Source organism: Thalassophryne amazonica, chromosome 5 (genome assembly GCF_902500255.1).
Source record: "Thalassophryne amazonica chromosome 5, fThaAma1.1, whole genome shotgun sequence".
Taxonomy (NCBI): Eukaryota; Metazoa; Chordata; class Actinopteri; order Batrachoidiformes; family Batrachoididae; genus Thalassophryne; species Thalassophryne amazonica.
Window position 1 is genome coordinate 93,363,822 of NC_047107.1, and position 22,624 is coordinate 93,386,445.

The window sequence follows — 22,624 nt, forward strand, 5'->3', positions numbered from 1 at the left end:
ATGCAAAGTTTCTATAATGATACTTATAAACATCCATTGTTCATGATTGTTACGTAGTAGCTGTAATTTCTCCAAAAATATTAGTCCTATGAATTTTTTGTTTTGGCAGTGTTCATCCTTGACCCAAAATACATTAGCATACCAAATGGCAAGTGCCAGTTCTCTCCAGGTTCTCTGTGTTTGACGGTACACACGCACACACATGCATGTACACAGAGGCCATTTTGCTTGTAATATATAGATGATTTACTGCCCCCTGCTGGAATGGTGTGTTAGTCTAGAATGTAATTATTAACGTCCATTGTTGTTAGCTTATATCCATAGTTTCTCCAAAAAAATTAGTCCTATCAACGTTCCATGTTGGCAGTGTTCATCGTTGACCCAAAATACATAAGCATACCAAACGGCAAATGTTAGCTCTCCGCAGTTTGTCTGTGATCGAAGTTATAAACAGGCATGCATGCTAGACAGAGCCAGACATGCATGTAGACAGAGGCTATTTGGCTTTTAATATACTGATTAGATTTCATACAACTTTATTGATCCCTTGGGAAGACTCCCTCAGGGAAACTGAGGTTCCAGCAGCATTGTATAGCAGCACACAGGGTAAGAAGCACACAAAGTATCAAACGTGAAAGTAAAAAAGAACAACAGTTTGCAAATATAAATATAAATACACAAATATAAATACCAGATATACTGATCAATATTGGTTTACTTTAGTAACCAGTAAACTCCCATTCTCGTCCTCTGTCTTCCTGTTACTCCTCCTCCCCCTGAGTGAGGAGTTGCACAGTCTGATGGCCTGGGGGACAAAGGAGTTTTTCAGACTGTTGGTCCTGCATTTGGGAATTAGCAGTCGGCGACTGAAGAGGCTCCTCTAGTTGCTGACGACGGTGTGACAGTGTGCAACCCAGATGATTTACTGCCCCCTGCTGGAATGGCATATGTTATTATCAACATCCATTGTTCACTGTTGACAGCTAATATCTGTAGTTTCTCCAAAAATATTAGTCCTTTGAACTTTCAGTGAGTTAGAGTAATTTTGAGATTGCATATTTAAGATTGCAGATCTCTCCTCTCTTGGTACGTGTGCTGGATTGGTGACGTGGGCAGAACACTCCGGTGATACGGCACTCCGTGTACGAGAGTCATCCCTGTGTGTCGGAGGCTTTCCACCTCACCAAACTGCCGCAGGTGAAACAGCAGGATGAGTTTTCGGGTCATCGTCTTGAGCGCCAGCAAGGAGGTCAAGATCTGGGTGAGCAGGAAGAGGAGGTAGATGCCGTGGACAGCTCTCTCCAGAGGCAGGATGATAATTCCTTCATCGGTGAGGAAGAACAGCAGCAGCGGCAGCTGGAACATGAAAGACAGCACCCAGAAGGCTGCCAGCTCTGGCACCTGATGACACGCAGGGGTTGGTGGAAGGAAGTGATGCAGAGATAGACAGAACAGTCAGGCATCAAGAGCTTCACGCATGCTTGCACACCTCGAAAAACAGACTTCACAGAATATTTAATCAATCGCTTCCTCCTGTGTTATTCAAAGACGACTCTATGAAAAGAGGCCTGTGTTGTTGCGGCGCAGAGAGGATGTTGAGTTGAATTACCTTTTCTTTGAGGTTGCCAACGTAACCCAGATAAAGTCGAACCACTTCAGTGACTGTCAGGAGGATGATAGCAGTTATAAGCAGAGCTTGGTAGTATCCCAGCAGATAAGAGAACTGCCATTTAAAAAGGGGGAAAAACACATGTACTGTAATTCAGTGTGAAATGTAGTACTGACATGCTTAGCTTGCTAAGTTATTATCGCTAATATAATGTCAAAAATAAATGAATAGTGTAATTAATCTATATACTAAGAGACAACTGTATGTGTGTGGGTGTGTATATGTCCATCTTCTGTCCAAATGACACTTTCGTAATTGAGCCAAACTTGTCACACATATATTTTGACATATGGGCAGTCAGATAGGTTATTGAGCACTTTACTAGTAGTAGGAGTAATAGTTAAGGAGAGAAACACTTTTGTGCTTTGTTATCATCAGCAAGTGTGCTAAAGGTTTGATGTCATACTTTTTTTTTGTTCTCTTCGGTTTTTCCTTTGAACTTTTTACGTATATCTTCATTTTTGCAAGTAACAGTAGTAGCAGCTGTCTCTTCTTGAGGCAGCTGCTATACCACTACTATTCAATTTCAATTTATTTAATTTATATAGCATATAGTTATTTTTGCTCAGGATATGTCATTCAAAGCGCATATTAAACAAATATGTAGGACTGCCTTTTTGCATTTACGCAATATCTCTAAAATCAGAAAGGTCTTGTCTCAGAGTGATGCTGAAAAACTGATTCATGCATTTGTTTCCTCTAGGCTGGACTATTGTAATTCATTATTATCAGGTTGTCCTAAAAGTTCCCTAAAAAGCCTTCAGTTAATTCAAAATGCTGCAGCTAGAGTACTAACGGGGACTAGAAGGAGAGAGAATATCTCACCCATATTGGCCTCTCTTCATTGGCTTCCTGTTAATTCTAGAATAGAATTTAAAATTCTTCTTCTTACTTATAAGGTTTTGAATAATCAGGTCCCATCTTATCTTAGGGACCTCGTAGTACCATATTACCCCATTAGAGCGCTTCGCTCTCAGACTGCGGGCTTACTTGTAGTTCCTAGGGTTTGTAAGAGTAGAATGGGAGGCAGAGCCTTCAGCTTTCAGGCTCCTCTCCTGTGGAACCAGCTCCCAATTCAGATCAGGGAGACAGATACCCTCTCTACTTTTAAGATTAGGCTTAAAACTTTCCTTTTCGCTAAGGCTTATAGTTAGGGCTGGATCAGGTGACCCTGGACCATCCCTTGGTTATGCTGCTTTAGACGTAGACTGTGGGGGGGTTCCCATGATGCACTGTTTCTTTCTTTTTTTGCTCCGTATGCATCACTCTGCATTTAATCATTAGTGATTGATCTCTGCCCCCCTTCTCAGCATGTCTTTTTCCTGGTTCTTTCCCTCAGCCCCAACCAGTCTCAGCAGAAGACTGCCCCTCCCTGAGCCTGGTTCTGCTGGAGTTTTCTTCCTGTTAAAAGGGAGTTTTTCCTTCCCACTGTGGCCAAGTGCTTGCTCATAGGGGGTCGTTTTGACCGTTGGGGTTTTTCATGGTTATTGTATGGCCTTGCCTTGCAATATGGAGCGCCTTGGGGCAACTGTTTGTTGTGATTTGGGGCTATATAAGAAAAAAGTTGATTGATTGATATAGCACCAAATCACAACAAAGTTGCCTCAAGGCGCTTCACACAAGTACAGTCTAACCTTACCAACCCCCACTGCAGGCACACAGGTGACAGTGGAAAGGAAAAACTCCCTCTGATGATTTGAGGAAGAAACCTTAAGCAGACCAGACTCAAAGGGGTGACCCTCTGCTTGGGCCATGCTACCGACACAATTTACAAAACAATTCACAAAAACAAATATACAGGAAAAGTTGCCGGTGCACAGAACAGGAGGGTTGCAGAAACAGACACCACACCCATCTCTGGATTGAGCCGCACCTCAAACAGAGAGAAAAATAACAGAATCAAGCATCATAAATACAACAAATACAGTATAATTTGTCAGCAAATTACTTCTACTACTGTTACTACTGTTCGTACTTTTTTGTTCTCTTCTTTTCCTTTGAACTTTTTACCTCTTCTTTTTTGCAAGTACTAGTAGTAGTAGCAGTAGTAATAGCAGCTGTCTCTTCTTGAGGCAGCTGCTATTACCACTGCTTCTACTTTTCATACTTTTTTGTTCTCTTCTTGTTCCTTTGAACTTTTTACCTCTTCATTTTTGCAAGTAACAGTTGTAGTATTAGTAGAAGTAATAGCAGCTGTCACTTCTTGAGGCAGCTTTACTCACACCTTAAAACTTCTGTGGAATCCAGGATAGGTGGGAGGTGATAGCTTTGTTGGTGAAGATGAAGTTTTCATTTCAGTCTCTGAATCAAATCCACTCTTGGGCGGGTAATCAGCTAGTTGTTAAATAAGTTAAGACGCTGTATTTTGATGACATGAGGAATATTTTTACATTAATACTGACACCTATGGCGATGAAATGAACACAGCATTTTAGTGACTGAAGAACCACAAAATTTTTTAACACTGTGCTATATGTAAGTCTCACATTATTTGAATTGACAGGCTATTAATACCATAAGTAGTATTCTTTTTTTTTTTTACCCATGCAGTCACAATGTTAAAATAAATAAAAACACATTTAGCTAATTTTTCCACCATCACATATTCAACTTCAATAAATTCAAAAGTCACAGAGCTCATCACTCTTTCTTGTCACCTGGAAACACTTCTTTTGTCATGTGGGGCCTCATGTACCATGCATGCATATGCACAAAAACGTGGCGTACGTTCATCTCAATGCCAACGTTCAGATGTATCAAAAGGGAAATAACCGTGGAAATGTGCGGTGCACCACACAAAAATCGTGGCTGGCGTGTGTAAGTTTCTACAGCTGTTGTTCCACTGCCAAGGTGATGCTGGGAACCGTTAATAGTGTGAAAACAAAAAGTCATCAGAGTGATGTGCACATCAGAGACACACTGATGAACAATTAACACACCCACGTGTTTGCAGTTATATGAGTGGATATAAAAGCATGTGCAAAGTGATGAAAATGGCACTAACAGTGGCTGCATTGGAGGACCTTGCAAATGGTGCAATCCGACATGAGCATGTAGGGAATGCAAGGATTTTCTTGCAAATGAAGATAATTGGCTCATAAACCGATTTTGATTACCAAGGCCACTGTTACTGGAGTTGTGTGCAGAACTATGGCAGCCCAGAGCACAATACGACGAGGAGCCAGGGTTGTCTGTGCACACACTGGTACTGACCACGCTGGGCTTCCTGCCAGCAGGGGATTACAGGGTGAGCTGGCCCATCAGTTAGGAGTGTGCCAGCCAATCTTGAGCCGAGCCATGCCAGCTGTGTGAAACGGAATCATCTGAATGTCATCCAGGTACATCACATTCCAACAGTGAAGCGTAATTTGCAGCAAGAGCCGGTTTCCCGAATGTAATAAAATTTGTTTTTGTTAATAGGGACCAAATTCATTCCATCCATGTTCAAACCATATGTGATGTGCAAATGCATCTAACTCCACAGATGTTCATGACTCATTCATCCTGACTAATAGCATGGTTGGAGAAGCCCGATCTCATGCCTTTCTGTCATGCTCTTGTCACAAATTGAGTGACATTTCTGTGACACCTTTTTTAAATTTTAATATTCTAACCATAACCCCTCTTCTACCCTGCCCCCTGTGTCACCCCGTATTTTGTGCTGCCCCCATCTGGCACGTGCACGAGTAAATAGTTTATTAACGTAAATGTGTGTCCCCCCCCTGCTGGAGCTGTTGCCCCCGCGACCCAATCCCAGATAAGCGGTTGAAGATGAGTGAAACCAGTGTGGGCACATATGTGCATGTGCACATTCAAATATGTTTATTATTATTATTATTATTATTATTATTATTTTCTTTTTGTTGATTGATGTGACAGCATTGGGAATCCCTGCTCAAAGGGTCTGTTTACATGGACTTGCATATTTAAATAAGGACGTGGCCATGGTGGAGTTTGGTGCATATCCGTGAGCACTTAATTCCACGTTCAGTGGGATGTACAAATGGAACGTGCGTGGATCCATGCCTACGCAAACTTTGATACATCTGAATATTTTCCTGCTTACGCCAGATTCTGGGTTTTGCCGTACACCGTGTTTCAGTAGGAAATCCATGCAAGTCTTTGTACATGAGGCCCCACGTCTTACTTGCAGCACATTTTCTATTTGGTTGTGTTGTGAGAATTTGCAATGCGTTTCACTTATTTGTTTTTTACTGTGCAGTGCATGTGCAGTCAACCTATGATGTTTTCTTTATTTGCATGTGTTGTGTCTGTTTACATGTGTTTTCCAATCTGTCGTGTTATGAGGTCTCAGCCACCAAAGCCCACCACTGATGAAAACATTACTTTTTAAAAATATCCTCTTCTCAAGACACACAGAAGGTGCCGGAGATCTGCACCGACCTCGAGGCCTATGTAGGACTTTGTAAAATATATAATGATAGCTGTTCTAGATCCAGCATATTTCAACATATTCTACAACTACTACAACTTTTGACCATCATAAAACCAGCTTTAACCCCTTAATGCCTATTGTTGCATATATGCTACAATATTTGACTCAAATATGCAACATACCAAACTGACCAGTATGCCTGTTGTCGCAAATTTGCAACATACCAGTATTATTATTATAACATTATAACATAAATTATTACCAAAATACCAAAATTACTATTTATTTTTTGTGCAAAAGTGAAATTAATAATCTCAACATTATTTACCATCTACTTAAAGGCAAAAACACACACAAAACATTTTTTTATATACAGCTATATAAATTCAGGCGTTAAGGGGTTAAATGATTAGGTAAAGTATGTAAAAGAAAAATATGTGCACTTTTTTTTCTTAGTTTCCAATCATCTATGAACTAACCTTAACTTCCAGCATGAAAACAGCAGAAAACCACCAGCAGGGAAAATAAAACACATTGAAGTACAGCAGCATCTGCAGGGGAAGGTGAGAAACCAGCTCGTTGACCACTGGAAGGCAAGTTAAAACATTATATCAATACTTTTATTCTCAAATATTTTAACATGGTCTCATGTTTACTATCCGTGACTCATAAGTCAGTCCAAGGCACGTCAGAAGGGTAAGGTCAAACATGTGGAATGGGTATGGTGGACTTTGAAGCTAGACCTTCTTGTTGGGAGGCCGTGGTGGTAAATCACATCACCATGCTGCTCCATATTGTTGTTGACCATTCGGTCAGATCTGCATTGGTATTTGGCACACGTTTTATGCCGGATGCCCTTCCTGACGCAACTACAGTGTAACCTGGTCTCCCATCCAAGCACTAACCAGATCCTGCACTGCTTGTTGTGTGGGCCGCTGAAGAGGAGGTACTGCTGGCCCACCACCACCAGAGGGCGCCCTGTCTGGATTGTGGGCTCCAGGCACCAGAGGGCGCTGCCGCCTCACAGGAGCAGCCAGGGTGACAGCTGTCACCCATCACCTGAGACGAGACAGCTGATATCAATCAACAGAGAGGTATATCAGCAGGACGGCATCTCCACCTCATTGCCGAGATATCGCTCTACCAAGGAGGTAACGTATCCAGCCAAACGGATCATCTTTTGACCATTAAATACTTTTTGCCTTTACACAGAAAGAGAAAAGACAGCAGGAGACTGTATTTTGGATAAGTACTCACATTCCTGCACTCACCTGTATTTTCCTGACAAGAGGTGGAGGTGGTGTTTCCACCCTGTGTGTTGCTGGGTGCAGCCGCACCCACACCTGACTGTATCTGTTCCTTGCCAGCAGTACCGGATCCGACGAGCGGAGGCAGTGGCCACCTGGGGTTCGGGACTTGGCGGCTCCAGTATCCCCGGGGTTCGGTGGCAAAGGAAATCGGGTGGTTCCGGTTCGACTCGGACAGACGTCTCCTATCGTCGAGCCTGCCCACACGACACCTTTGGAATTCGGTTACTGCTGTATTTGTAAATCTGTTGTTTGTTGTGTCAGTTCACAACAGTAAAACTTTGTGATTTGACTTTCTCCATTGTCCGTTCATTTGCGCCCCCTGTTGTGGGTCCGTGTTCCTACACTTTCCCAACACTGCTTAGCTTCTGAGTCTGTAGTTGACTTTGGACTGTTTCCTGTTCCAACGGTTTTTGGAAATTAAATAGCAAATTATTGATGAGCAGTGTAGCAGTGCTGATGAGCAGTGTTTTAAAGGCAGGGGTGGTGGCCAAGTGGTTAATGCACTTGGTTTCAGTGTAGAAGGTTCCGGGTTCAAATCCCACCCCTGCCACATTTCTCCATGTGAAGTGGAGTTGCGTCAGGAAGGGCAGGAAGTAAAACCTGTGCAAATTCAACATGCAGATCCACCTTGGATTTGCTGTGGCGAACCCGAGTGCAAACAAGGGATCAACCGAAGGGACTTACTTTATTGATGAGCATGAGAATGAATGGCAGGAAGGAGCTATCAACAGTGTCAATATTTTATTTATTTACAATAAGAGGGATAGAATCTCAAAAAAGTAAGAAAATTCAGCATGAATGTGCTAATAGGCCACCTGTTTGCTACACAAACATGGTGGTATAAGAAGATTTGAAAAGATTCTTCCCTTCTGTATCAGTCATTCTTATACGTTAATCTTTATGCTGCCTGTCTACACAATGTCCATGTTCCTGTTTCTGAGGTTTGCATCTGTTAAAAAAAAAAAAAACATTCTGGATAGAATCTGATTCGTATTGTTTTTTGTTTATTGATTCACACATATACTGTATCTACTACCTGCAGGGTGTTCTTGCTCTGGCAGACCGTTGTTCAGTAGCATTTCCTCCATCATCTTTCAAATTTTTCATTTATGGCTTTCTCTGTCTCTTTGTGTTCCAGGTACTTATAATTTTTCCCCCAAAGATTTTTTTTTTTTTTTTTATCAAATAGTTGATTTGGAGAGATGTAATGTTTTTCTCTGTAATGGGCTTGTTTTGGTTTTCCATCCTAATGATGGTTGGCTTCGCTGGCAGCAACAGCTCCTTGGATTTTATGGTGACATATTCCAAACACATCTGCTTATTTGTAAATGAAATAATGAGGGATTAACACACACACTCAAAAAAAAAAAACAACAACAACTCAACAGACACTTACATCCAATTATTTTTGTTTCCTTAAAAAATAAAATCAGGTGGTGGTGGTGGGGGGGGGGGGGTGTGTGTGTAGGGACCGGAGGGATGTAGGAATATGCAAAACATTTTGTAATGCCTCCATGGTTCACAAAGATATAAATATAATCAAATCACCCCCCCCACACACATTTATATATACTGTGTGTGTGCAGTCGGTATCACTAACCGGAGGCGTGCTCTTGCTCCCTGGTGAAGCCATCATCTCCTGTCCTGTTGTTGATCAGCACAGAACTTCCCACATAGGCCAAACCTGCGTGCAGGCTCTCAGGAACAGTTGAGTAAAACACAGGCATTGTGGGTAAAGGCAGTGACCCTTACCAAAATACAACATGAATTCCCGTTGCAGTCTGATTCCACAGTCTGATACTAATCCCCTTAGTTTTGCATCACAGAATGCACACGCACACACACAGTTGGACAGCCATGCACACTGGTGGATGCTAATCAGATTACAATGAAGGAGGCGGGTTGAGGATTAAGCTGGCACAGCATTCAGGTAGCAAGTATAAACACAATGAATACATTGCCTCTGCATAAAAAAGCTGCTTTGTCCCAAATAAACCATGCACAAAACCACTGATTTATTGAGTGAACATCATTAACTGTATTGTATTAACTGTATTGATTCTTTTTTATTACCAGAGGCCATTAAATATGGTCATCAGGTATGGCAAAGACTTTGTGTCTGTCCGTCCTTTTGTCCATCTGTCTGTGCTCAGCATAAGTCCAGTCCTATTAGTCCAGCAGTTAAGGGATAGAATCGTGCACTTTTTTACAAAACTGCCAAACTTTGTCCATGGACTCTTTAGGTTATATTAAGTCATGTCAAAGCGGGAGACATTTGATTTTAGCCCTGTATCCTGCTTTTTTTTAAAAGGGTGTTTGCATGGTTATAATACAGTGTATATTTTGCTATTCATATGACAATACAATCATATGGTTATTATGTAGGGGGCCAGTGATCAAGGGTGGACCTTGTTAAGCTGTAGAGAATGGCTACTGCAACTAGTGCAAAGCTATACTGAGCTTATGTGATCATGTATCGTCCGTCGTGCGGCGTCATACGTCATTGTACATCTTATACATTAGCAGGGTGGTATGTTTCAAAATGGAAAGAGGTTAAATTGTAACATTAATTTACCATTATTTTTTAAGAGTGTAAACTATGTTTAAGTGCATTTGTAGCATACTTTCTTTTTCTATGCATGAAAAAAGCTTTCAGTCACTTTAAGTAAATAAAATATAGAGTCATGATTTTATGTTATGGAAGATATAGCATAAGGTAAACTGAGTGTTTTAAATTGTAAACAAAATGGTTATGGCCATAAAAACAAAATTGATTTCTTGTAATTAATAAAAAAGCATTTCTTTCCATTCAAACACTGTTGTTATTTTAGAGTGTAAATATGTTAGAGTGCATGAGAAGCATCTTTCCTTTGCCCTATGCTCGCAAACAGCTATATTGCATAGGTATATTGATATTCACAATGAGTTAGACAATATTTAGTCATTTAGTCACTTTCCCTAGATTAATTCTTTTTCTAAGACTGTAAGTACACTGAAGTACATTCGAAGCATCCCTACTTAGCCTTAATACATTTTTCATAACCTTCAAGTTTATACAACCCCTGGCAATAATTATGGAATCACCGGCCTCGGAGGATGTTCATTCAGTTGTTTAATTTTGTAGAAAAAAAGCAGATCACAGACATGACACAAAACTAAAGGCATTTCAAATGGCAACTTTCTGGCTTTAAGAAACACTATAAGAAATCAGGAAAAAATTGTGGCAGTCAGTAACGGTTACTTTTTTAGACCAAGCAGAGGGAAAAAAATATGGACTCACTCAATTCTGAGGAATAAATTATGGAATCACCCTGTAAATTTTCATCCCCAAAACTAACACCTGCATCAAATCAGATCTGCTTGTTAGTCTGCATCTAAAAAGGAGTGATCACACCTTGGAGAGCTGTTGCACCAAGTGGACTGACATGAATCAGGGCTCCAACACGAGAGATGTCAATTGAAACAAAGGAGAGGATTATCAAACTCTTAAAAGAGGGTAAATCATCACGCAATGTTGCAAAAGATGTTGGTTGTTCACAGTAAGCTGTGTCTAAACTCTGGACCAAATACAAACAACATGGGAAGGTTGTTAAAGGCAAACATACTGGTAGACCAAGGAAGACATCAAAGCGTCAAGACAGAAAACTTAAAGCAATATGTCTCAAAAATCGAAAATGCACAACAAAACAAATGAGGAACAAATGGGAGGAAACTGGAGTCAACGTCTGTGACCGAACTGTAAGAAACCGCCTAAAGGAAATGGGATTTACATACAGAAAAGCTAAATGAAAGCCATCATTAATACCTAAACAGAAAAAAACAAGGTTACAATGGGCTAAGGAAAAGCAATCGTGGACTGTGGATGACTGGATGAAAGTCATATTCAGTGATGAATCTCGAATCTGCATTGGGCAAGGTGATGATGCTGGAACTTTTGTTTGGTGCCGTTCCAATGAGATTTATAAAGATGACTGCCTGAAGAGAACATGTAAATTTCCACAGTCATTGATGATATGGGGCTGCATGTCAGGTAAAGGCACTGGGGAGATGGCTGTCATTACATCATCAATAAATGCACAAGTTTACATTGATATTTTGGACACTTTTCTTATCCCATCAATTGAAAGGATGTTTGGGGATGATGAAATCATTTTTCAAGATGATAATGCATCTTGCCATAGAGCAAAAACTGTGAAAACATTCCTTGCAAAAAGACACATAGGGTCAATGTCATGGCCTGCAAATAGTCCGGATCTTAATCCAATTGAAAATCTTTGGTGGAAGTTGAAGAAAATGGTCCATGACAAGGCTCCAATCTGCAAAGCTGATCTGGCAACAGCAATCAGAGAAAGTTGGAGCCAGATTGATGAAGAGTACTGTTTGTCACTCATTAAGTCCATGCCTCAGAGACTGCAAGCTGTTATAAAAGCCAGAGGTGGTGCAACAAAATACTAGTGATGTGTTGGAGCGTTCTTTTGTTTTTCATGATTCCATAATTTTTTCCTCAGAATTGAGTGATTCCATATTTTTTTCCTCTGCTTGGTCTAAAAAAGTTAACCGTTACTGACTGACACAATTTTTTTTCCTGATTTCTTATAGTGTTTCTTAAAGCCAGAAAGTTGCCATTTGAAATGACTTTAGTTTTGTGTCATGTCTGTGATCTGCTTTTTTTCTACAAAATTAAACTGAATGAACATCCTCAGAGGCCAGTGATTCCATAATTTTTGCCAGGGGTTGTATTATAAACTGAAATAGCCATTTGAATAAGAGTTTGTCATGAATTATATGCTGTAGAAGGCTGAAAATGGTTATTCTCTTAAACCCAAGTTTTTAGAGTGTAGACGTTTATGGATTCAATGTCTCCCGATCTTAAATACTTCAGGTACCTCTGATAAAGTTTTGGCGCTTTTGTAAAAAAAGTGCATGATTCCCCTAAAATTTGTCCCTTAGCCGCCGGACTATATTGCTGCCAGAGTCTTCAAATTCACAGAGAACATTCTTGGGACCCAGACCTTGGACAAGTTCAAAGCTGGATTACTTTGACCTATTTTAAGAGGCATTTTAAAATGTTAAAATGTCACACTCTGTTTCAGTCTGTTATGTTTTTTTTTGTTTGTTTTGAGTGGCAGGGCTGACAACCAATCAGGCTAGAGCAGCACCAGGATGTCAGTGGCAGATCTCTGTAACAATGCTTCATTTATGTATTTATATAACATGTTTCTCACATATTCTATAAAAGCTAGCAAGAAATAAACACTTCTAAAACTGAAAACGCTGTTTTTGGAACCTAATAACACATCTGAAGGGATTTACAAGACATTTAGTGGACATTGGTGGCTAGCTGCAAACTCCATTTCTTTCATTTGTGTGTAAATATAACACCTTTGTCATATATTCTGTAAAAGCTAGCGAGAAATAAACACTTCTAAAACTGAAAACTCCATTTTGGAACTTAATAACACCTCTAAAGGTATTTACAAGACATTTAGTGGATGATGCTAGCTAGCTGCAAACTCCATTTCATTTGTGTATAAATATAACATCTTTGTCATATATTATGTAAAAGCTAGCAAGATATAAACACTTCTAAAACTGAAAATGCTGTTTTTGGAACCCGATAAAACCTCTGAAGGGATTTACAAGACTTTAGTGGATATTGGTCAGTAGCTGCAAACTCCATTTCATTTGTGTGTAAATATAACATCTTTGTCATATATTATGTAAAAGCTAGGGAGAAATAAACACTTCTAAAACTAAAGATGCTGTTTTTGGAACCCGATAACACCTCCAGGCTGATTTTCCAAGATATTTTGCGGACACCAGTGTGCATGCTAACTCAAAGCTAACTTCCGCTCTTGTTAAAAGCTCATAAAGGTAAATATTGTTTATGATTGGTTGATTGATTGATTGATACATGTTTGAACGTGTACAAATATGTATTGAACATGTACAAATTGTCAGTAAGACAACAGAATTTTAATAACTAATGTAAATAACAATAAATGTACTTTTCACTGGGATACCAATTAAACAACTGCAAATTATAAAGAAGACAATGCTCATGTGGCCGAGGGTATTTTAGTATTGCGTTATATTTTTAATATCACATTTACAAACAGGGTGACACAGACTTGGTTTGAGTTAAAATGCTGCATGCTGCACACAGTCAGCGTGTCCTCAGAAATGGGCCTGACTTTGTTTTTGGCCTTTGGGCCCAACTCGTCATAATGTGACTAGGGTGCAGTAGCAGAGTTTAACCACCAGATGTCGTCACAGCTCGTCTCTAGGGGCGTTCAGGGGAAAGTGCTGAAACTCTTCTGGCACCTCTTCCCCTTTCTGGGACCTCTTGTAGAAACCTAGAGAATCTAACAGGCTGCTGATCTCGTCTGCCTTCATTTTCTTCACAGGAACCGTCTGACGTGTCAGGAAACACAGAGACAAACACACGGAGCTTTCAGCTGGTGGATATTTGAGCAATGCACTCTGGGATGTGAAGATGTAAGAAATTGGATTCTTTTGTTTTCTTTTCAGTTTAGTTGCTCAAGCAATCCTTCACATTTGAAACCAGAACAGAGCAGGCCCAGAATCACAACGAAAACTCCAACATGAGCCTTACAAGTTAAAATTAAAGTTAAAAGCATTTGAGAAAATAGCCGAATATAAGAACATTCAACATTTTCATGTTCATTTGGATTGATTATTACAATTTTTTACTCTCTGAGTTGCCATGTACTAGTATTAAAAGTCATCAGTGGTTTCAAGGATTTTACTAGCTTATTTTCACTTCAGTTTGAGGTTGACCTTTAAAGGCCCACAATTCATTTATAGGTTATTACGTTCCCCTTAATAACAATGCTATCTCGTGGAAAGTTGATATCTGCCAAGAGTTTGTTCTGAAATAATTTCCTTGCTGCTGTGGAAAAGTGGAAAAAACTCCCCAGGTGCGACCAATGAGAAAATGAAAATGGCATGCCTGCCATCTGCTGGTGGTACCGCAGTATGACATTGATGAGGTGAGCAGTAAAAAAAAAAAAAACATTAATTGAACTGATAAGCAGGGATGAACAAGGATGAACAAGGGTTCATCCTTGTTCCGAGGATGAACAAGACGTCTGTGGGGTATACAGCCTTCTCCTACCGTGGTCCAACTCTTTGGAATGATCTACCTGCTGTTATTAGGCAGTCTGACACGGTGGAGACTTTTAAGTCAAGACTGAAGACCCTCTTTTTTAGACTGTCTTATCATTAATTTAATTTGTTTGTGTTTGCTTTGTAAATTCTTTTTATTCTATTGTGTTTTATCTTTTTATTGTGCTTTTCTTGCTTTTATTTTTGATTTTAAATTAATTTGTGTTGTTATGAATTCTGTGAAGCGCCTTGGGGTGACTTTGTCATGAGTTGGCGCTTTATAAATTAATAAATTGACAATTGATTAAGCAATAAAAAAATAAAAGTGAATTGAATATGCATTTTTTTTTTATATTGATGTGAAAGAAATGACTGCAAAATTGTTGAATGCCTCCATTTTGTAATTGTTTAATGCTTGCTAGATTAGTTAAAATTACAATGCAGCCTGTTTATGGAGGACACATTTCAGAGACCACGTCATTTTTGGGTGGTTCAATGATTCCACTGTGTAATTAGTACTAGTAATAAAATTTTATTTCTTTTTGTCAGCGTGACAGTTTGTATCACTACCATTTCCTTCCTCAGTTAAGCCGAGAAAATTTATATATGAATGTTCTTATTAGCCCTGTAGATTGGCGTCTTGTCAAGGTTGCACCCTGCCTCACACCCTATGACTACTGAGATAAGTTCCAGCCCTCCACGCCTTCCAAACACACACGCACACATACATCACCATTGATTACAGTAAGCAGGTATAGAAAATGAATGACTTAATGGTGTTATTAACAATTTTCCACTTAGGCTTATAAATAACTCTCCATCTTTGAGTTTCGTTATAATAGAAATGCTGCTTGACCATAACAACAGCTAATAAATAAATAAAGATTTGAAGAAATGCGTGTTTGTTCGACCTCATTTTAGTTGTAATAGTTTTATCATGGTATTATCGGCTGCAACCCCTTCACATGCAATACACCAGAGCAGCTGTTTGAATGTGTTGACACTGATAAAAATGAAAACGAAGCGTGCCAATAATCTGGTTTGTCATGACAATTGTTTTGGGACCAGATCACGGTCTGGGGCAGCTTTCCTCTCAGACCAAACTAAAAGGTCCAAACCTCACATTGTTGGTGTGAGATCACACTTACCTTTCAGTGAAGGGTCAGTGGGGTTGCTGACTCAGACTGTGGTCTTCATCTTCAAGAGACAGGCATGTCTGTCCTGTAATTACTGAGGTCAGTCTCCATGGGTAACATATGATGTTTATAAATCCTTTGTGGGTCCCACTTAGAGGGGCACCAAAGACAACATGGTGGAGCAAGGGTTTGTCTTTTCCAGGGTGGAGATAATTAGAAGTGCATATATTACATTAAGTAATAATAACTCACTTGCTGGACATTTATTCATTCATTTTCTGCCGCTTATCCGGGTCCCGGTGGCAGCAGACTATGCAGCCCATCCCACCCTTACCTATGCTCGGCCAAGTCCTGTAACTCTTCCCATAGGATCCCAAGGGGTTCCCATCCCAGCTGGGAAATATAAATCCCTCCAGCGTGTCCTGGGTCTTCCCTGGGGGTCTCCTCCCAGTTGGACATGCCTAGAAGACCTGCCTAGGGAGAGGACCAGGGGCGTCCTCAGCAGATGCCTGAACCAATTAAATTGGCTCCTTTCGACTCTACTCAGTTTCTCCAGGATAGTCGAGCTTCTCACCCCGTCCAAGAGTACAACCCCAGATACCCGATGGAAGAATCTCATTTTTGCCACGTGCATCCACAATTTTATTCTTTGAGTCATTACTTAAGGTTCATGACTATTTGCATGGAATTGGGGGTGGGAGCATTCAGCCTTTCTGGGATACAAATAGGGGAGCCCCCAAGGAAAATAGGTTGGGATATTACATCTGCAAAAGGTTGATGTGGTTCTTCAGAATACACCAAATTTTAATATATGACCTCATTACATGCAATTTTAATGTGGATATTCATTTATTCATTCATTCATTTTCTGAACCTGCTGATTTCGGTTAGGAATAACAGGTCAGGTGGGCTATCCCTGCGGTCTTGGGTAACACTCTTGACAGGCTGCCAGGCTAGTGTGGGGACAGTCAACCTGCACAAACATGGGAATAACTGGACAAATGCTTTTTTTTGTCCTGGTCATTCTTTGATGATGTCCACAGGCAGAGTGTTGGACACAATAAAAATCTCACAAAGATGCTATGCGATCATTCAGCTTTATAAAGCTTCCTTAAGCTGAGAAGCTCATGCACAGTGACTATGAAAATGAACATTTTCGAGCAGTCAAACACTCAAATTCATAAGAACTTTCACCCTTAGCAACTCAGCTTCAGTACAAAAATACTGCTCGTCTGTCAGGAGCCTGGTTACATATCCAACATATATTCACTCACTACCTCTTTCAAACCAAGTGTTTTTTAATCTGCGTCTCACTCCTTCACATCTGTCTGTGTAACTTGGGATCTGACAGGAGCTGATATCAGGTGCAGGTGTCTCCAAACTTCACAACCTGAATATGTCATGACATTTTCATGTTAAAAACACAGTTGAGTACAAAAACTGTGAACTCTCATCTCACCTTTACAACCTTGTCTTTCTCGTTGTAGAATATCAGACGAGGATTCTTCTCCTCCGATGAATCATATTCCAGGTTGTGGCTGCACGGGAAAGAGCGGATTAAGGGGAAACAACACATACCTGCAGCGAAGAAGCATCTGTCTTTTATTCTATTTTTAAACAAGTCACTCTGCATGGTTTCAGCTCAGATTCTTCGATTGATTTGAGGATCGGACTTTGCAGGATGCCCAAAGCCGTGTGTTGTTTGTGAGAGAATGCAGCTTTTTTGTTTCTACAAAGGAACATGAAACAGCTGAAGGATACTATAACGCCCATCGCTCCATCAGGAAATGGTGAAGCTCAGGCATTTTCTTTATGCCTCATCCGACCACACTGGGAGCCTGCAAGGAAGTACAAATGATATATCCAAAAGCAGTGTTATTCTGATCAAACACTTTACTGTGAATTCTCAGCAGAAGACCTGCTGATACATCATTAAATTTCACGCACCACACTGACTTGACAATGGGATCCATAAAATGCACACATACTCACCAGCAGTTTACCTCGGGCTATAACGGGTTGTTCTTCAACCCCTGTGTTATTGGGTTTTTTTGACCCACTAACACAGAGGGTAAGAGTGAGCACCAAGAAGAGACACATTTTATCACAAACTGGACTCTTTACTTGGCCACAGTATAATAACGTTCCTCGGGGTGGACAACATCATGACGCGTTCCCACGGGGGGTTGTAGACTTACCAGTGCTTCACTGTTTACCGCTCCTTCTTAAAGGTGTAGACCCCTTTGATTTTCCATAAAATTGACCAAATTTGCTTTGTATTAAACTCTAGCATCTGTAAAGTAGGGGAAACTGGGGCACGGTGAATCACGGGGCACAGTGAATCAGTAGCTATATCTGCAAAACTAAATATATATTTGCAGCAGTTATGCCATATTTTTATGCATAAAGACATCCCCCTTATAAATTAGTGTTTTGTTTGTGGGTACATTAAGGGTAAAACTAAGTGGCAAGTGAAGTCAGTTTTTTTCCTATCAAAAGTAAAGTCTCATTGTATTTATTTCTCACAACAGAGGTAAGGTGCCCCAAAAATTGTTATTAGTTAGAAGACTACCCCATCCAACTGATGAGCATGTGTTATGTCTTCTCCAGACTATCAGCTGTTTGATAACATGACTCGTGTGTCACATGCACCCGGGGCACAGTGAATCAGTCTAGAAAGTGATTTACTGAGCCCCAGTATCAAGTGGATGACAAATATTACTTGTTGAAGCGGATACATTTATTTTTCCATGAATTATTTCCATAATCTGTGTATATAAATAACTGTTTTAATGTTTGAACAGAAATTATGACAGTAGTATTTATTATAGTTTCTAAAGGATGTATATCACTATATAAGACACTCATACATTACATAACTGGTTTGCTGGATTATAGTTTGTATATGCATCAGCATTATATTCAATAAATCTTTATAATCACGTTTCTTCATTATATTGTAAGTTGATTCACTGTGCCCCGTGAATCAGTGTCCATAACTTGCTGTATTAAATCCACAATAGAATGACTTAAACCTATACTGAAAAAAAAAAAATGCTACTTTGGATCATCTTAAAAAAAATTGATGTAATTTGTTACAGCTAATTTTTTTAGTTTCTCACAATGTTTATTTAGGATTTTGTAAAGTGATTCCAGCAGATTTAAACTGGAAACCACAATTTTCCATTAGACCAATGTAAAGTAGTAAGTAAGTACTTTGAATGAAGTGCACTGTGTTTCACTTGTCTTTCTTTCTGTGGTGTATCACAAAATTAGCAGTAATTTTATTGCTGGTTGAGAATTTATTTTGATATAAGGAAGGAAGGCATAAGGAAGCTTGCACAAGATTCAAAGTTCATTCTGTATTCAGGGGACACTGAATTTCCAACTGATTATAAATGCATACATAGAATCTAATAAATACATGATAAAACATTAGTTTTCCCACTAACTCCTTTTTCACATGGGCTTACTACATAGTCTGCAAAAAGCAGTCCATCACAATCCATAGGGTATCGGAATACTCAGGGTCCTATCTCACTGGCAACAATCTTCTCAATAGCAAACCACTGGTCAGCTTCTCAGTCACAACAGGCACATTTTCTGTAACCTCATAGAAAACATACATGAAGGGATATGTTCTCACTTTTAAAATGTTCTTGAATTTAGTCCCTTTTTCTTTGGTTATACACTGAAAAAGTCTGTTGTAGTTAGATGATTTAACCCCTTAAGCCATAGAGTCTATTTCACCAAACTCACATACCCATACATTATGATTTATTTCTCAGCTTGTACAAGGTCAAAAATGCAAATGTTTGGATCAGCTAAAAGACAGGTCCTAGGGGTGTTGTGGATGCAAAAAAAAAAAATGAAAGTAAATAATACTTGGTAGGAGTAAATGAGTTTTTTCCCCAAAAAAATGAATTCCGATTTATGTCTTTATTTGCTTGGCGTTTCAGCTGTGGGTACTTGATATGTAATTGAAGTGGATACTTTTGTAGAGGAGACTTCGCTTGACATTTTGATGTATAATAAGTGTATGTTGGTGTCAGCATTGGTTAGTTATGAGTGTTCAAATGTTCCAAAACAGGCCAAGTCCCCAAATTTGGGGACTCTAGGGTTTAAGAGGTTAAATATGTACATCGGTTGCATATCATCAGAATGTGTCCAAATAGCATAATTTTCTCTTGTATCTCAACTAGAAACATAAGAAAATTGTTATTTGAACATATTCTTTTCACGTGCAACCAATGTACATACCTATTTAAATCATCTAACTACAACAGACTTTTTTCTCCAGTGTGGCTGAATTTATACTTTCTTTCATGTCAGATGTCATTGGTGTTACAGAAAACCCGTTGAACATCTGCACTCTTATCACTTTTTCCCATTGGTTTGCAGATGATTGATGGCCAACTGCAGAGCAGCCCACTCTGCCGAATGGGAAAGTTCTTTTAAATTGGTTTTCCTTCATTCTTTCACAGCATCAGGTTCAAATTGCAAAACATTTTTTAGCTCTATGTTTTTGTTTGTGCTTTCAAAACAACAGTTTTTCATGTCCATTAAAAGGTAAACTCAAAAATGCATTTTGTGTAGGTTCTGAACATAGCTAAATTATTCATCTCTTTAACATGTTGACTTTTTGTTGTTTTTGTTAATAGGTATGGAAGACTGGAGAAAATACAACCCAGCAAACTTCTGTTTTTCATATGCAATGTTTTCTCTGCATGAATGACAAAAATTTGCATATTTATGTATTCATAAATTTTCCTATTTGTTTAGGAAAAAATATTACATTTTATGACATAAATGATACGTCACTATACAATATCAAGACCTCGAAATATTAAGTTTGACTATTCGACTGGTGCCATGTGATGGACTGACATCCTCTCCCCCTCTTGCCCTAAGTGCTGGGATGGGCTCCACCCATGACCCTTGATTGGAGTTGGAGCATATAGAAAAAGAACTGGATCCTGCATTGATGCTATACATCAATCCATCCAACAACATCAAGGAACAGCCTCTGGTCCTGCACAGCAACCATCTAAGCAGGCAGCTGGTCCATTCCATCACTGCAAGGTGAAATGTGAAATGTGGGTGTCCACTTGACTTTTTCCAGTTGTTGGAGTTGTTTCACTGAGGCACCTGTATGCTGGATTGTGCTCACAGAAATGCCCCACATGGCCAAAGATGATGTTCCTTCACTATGCATCTGGTTCTCCTCATCTGAGCATCCCTGAAGCATTGTTTAAAGCAACTACTGTTTGACATAGTCATTCCAGTAGTACCCATTAATTCTTTGGAGAGCTCTGCTACATCCAGTTGTTTCATTAGGGCACGGGTTAGCATCCAAATCTCACAGAAATACAGTAAGAACCTCACGACTTGGACCTTCTTTATCCTGCAAAGGTATCGGCATCACCACACAGCTCTGTCCAGAGATATTGTGACTCCATAAACTCTTTGTAGGTGTATCCCAGTCTCAAAGGTTGAGGACCCAGAAAAATGGGTATCACTACCAAAAGAAGTGAATCTCATCCAAAGTTCAACACTTTCATGGAACAGGGATAGACTTCTGATCACTGAGTCCAGGAAGGCATTGATGACCTAGATCTTAGTTTTGATCCAGGACACTCACAAACCCAAACACCCGGACTCAGCTTCTCAAGTGCTGCAATCACGATATCCATTGAATGATCAAAACACATCGCAGATGAGTGCCAAAATCCACTGAGAAGAAAACAACAGGCTCTACATGACTTGTTAATTTTTTCTTCCACGATGTACCAGAGAGCAGTCTAATCACCTGAGTCAAACACACTGACATTTACACTTGTGTTCAATGAGTACTCACAAAACCAAGAACAGATTGATGGGTAACCTCCTGGGTGTTCTAGTTACAGGACTTGGCTGAGGATAGGGAAGTGTGGGATGAACTGCTTGCTCTGCTGCCAACCCAACCTGGGTAAGCAATTGAAAATGAATGATTGTCTTTCACTATGAGACAATATGCAATAATATAAGAAAAGTTCTCCACCCCTGTCATCATGGATTACTTTTCATGATGTATACTTTATATCTTTGTAAAATATCTGGAATTAGTCTATTCTGTAGATTTTAAAGCTTTTCAGGCATTTAACCATGAGTTTATTCAATCCAGACTCCATGGCAAGCTTCCAGCACATCTCATACTTTTTCTTTCCTTACGTCTATCTGAGACGGTTTGAGGTCATATAAAGTAGAATTCCACTGTGTACTACATAAAATCACACCGTACAACAGTACCACACATTTGCAGTGTGTTAACACCCTGGAACAGGGGTCTTCAACTCATTCCAGAAAGGGCAGAGAGGGTGCAGGTTTTCTTTGCAACCACTCACTCCACCAGGTGATTTCACTGATGAACTGATTCCATCTGCTCAAAGTGATGTCATCAGTGAAATCACCTGGTGGAGTGAGTGGTTGCAAAGAAAACCTGCACCCTCTCTGCCCTTTCTGGAACAAGTTGAAGACTTCTGAACTGGAAAAGAAAAATTTACTCCTCTAGGACAACACAAGAGGGCGATACGATCCATTTATAAATGTCCGGGCAGTTTGGCGGGTAAAATGTACTTCCAAATCCTCGCCACAGACAATTATGTTTCCAACAAAAATAAACCATTTCTGCCTGGAATGCTGAAGCAAACTTTTTTTTTTTCTGTCTCTATCTTTTCCAGACACACATCTCAGAGGCTCATCGAGTTGGATTCCGCGTGTTGCGGTTGGACATCAGGGGTCAGTCATATGGCTCCATTTTTTTAACAGTGTTCTGTACATCTTGTGTGTAATGTAGTTCTTGCATGTGCGTTTTAAAAAATTCTGTTGTAAATTTGATTTATAGAAAGCCGACGAGAGCCAGAAAACACAACAGGAAATGACACCGTGGTGTGTGCACGCTCACGATCCTGCGCGTGTGGCTTCGTACTGTATGCGTTCCCATTCA

At 39.8% G+C, this 22,624-nt stretch overlaps 2 protein-coding genes across 3 annotated transcripts in view; both read right to left on the reverse strand.

Moving 5' to 3' along the window:
• Positions 1-1,034: 1,034 nt before the first annotated feature.
• zgc:112294 (transmembrane protein 17A) lies at positions 1,035-9,211 on the reverse strand. Its single transcript, XM_034169481.1, has 4 exons — positions 8,976-9,211; positions 6,545-6,651; positions 1,610-1,723; positions 1,035-1,401 (listed from the first exon to the last, which is right to left on the reverse strand). The coding sequence occupies exons 1-4, from the start codon at positions 9,100-9,102 to the stop codon at positions 1,060-1,062; spliced, it is 690 nt and encodes a 229-aa protein (XP_034025372.1). The 5' UTR covers positions 9,103-9,211; the 3' UTR covers positions 1,035-1,059.
• Positions 9,212-13,444: 4,233 nt separating this feature from the next.
• The window catches only part of selenoe (selenoprotein e), a 32,022-nt gene continuing 22,842 nt past the window's right edge, over positions 13,445-22,624 (reverse strand). The window contains exons 3-6 of one of the 2 annotated variants that reach the window (XM_034170899.1): positions 17,632-17,757; positions 17,401-17,477; positions 17,099-17,177; positions 13,445-13,789 (exon numbers count right to left, since the gene is read on the reverse strand). In XM_034170899.1, the coding sequence (XP_034026790.1) occupies positions 13,646-13,789; positions 17,099-17,177; positions 17,401-17,477; positions 17,632-17,739 (408 nt within the window). In that variant the 5' untranslated portion in view covers positions 17,740-17,757 and the 3' untranslated portion in view covers positions 13,445-13,645. Of the gene's footprint in view, positions 13,790-17,098; positions 17,178-17,400; positions 17,478-17,631; positions 17,842-22,624 lie in introns of those variants that run through there. The other variant, XM_034170900.1, reaches the window with a different exon arrangement.

Excerpts from the sequence above, each read along its gene's own strand:
- zgc:112294 (XM_034169481.1), bottom strand. The coding sequence starts at position 9,102 with ATGCCTGTGTTTTACTCAACTGTTCCTGAGAGCCTGCACGCAGGTTTG. Across the intron at positions 6,652-8,975 it reads GGAGCAAGAGCACGCCTCCG|TGGTCAACGAGCTGGTTTCT; the intron begins GTTAGTGATACC and ends CTTGCCTTCCAG. Across the intron at positions 1,402-1,609 it reads TTGGCAACCTCAAAGAAAAG|GTGCCAGAGCTGGCAGCCTT; the intron begins GTAATTCAACTC and ends GCGTGTCATCAG.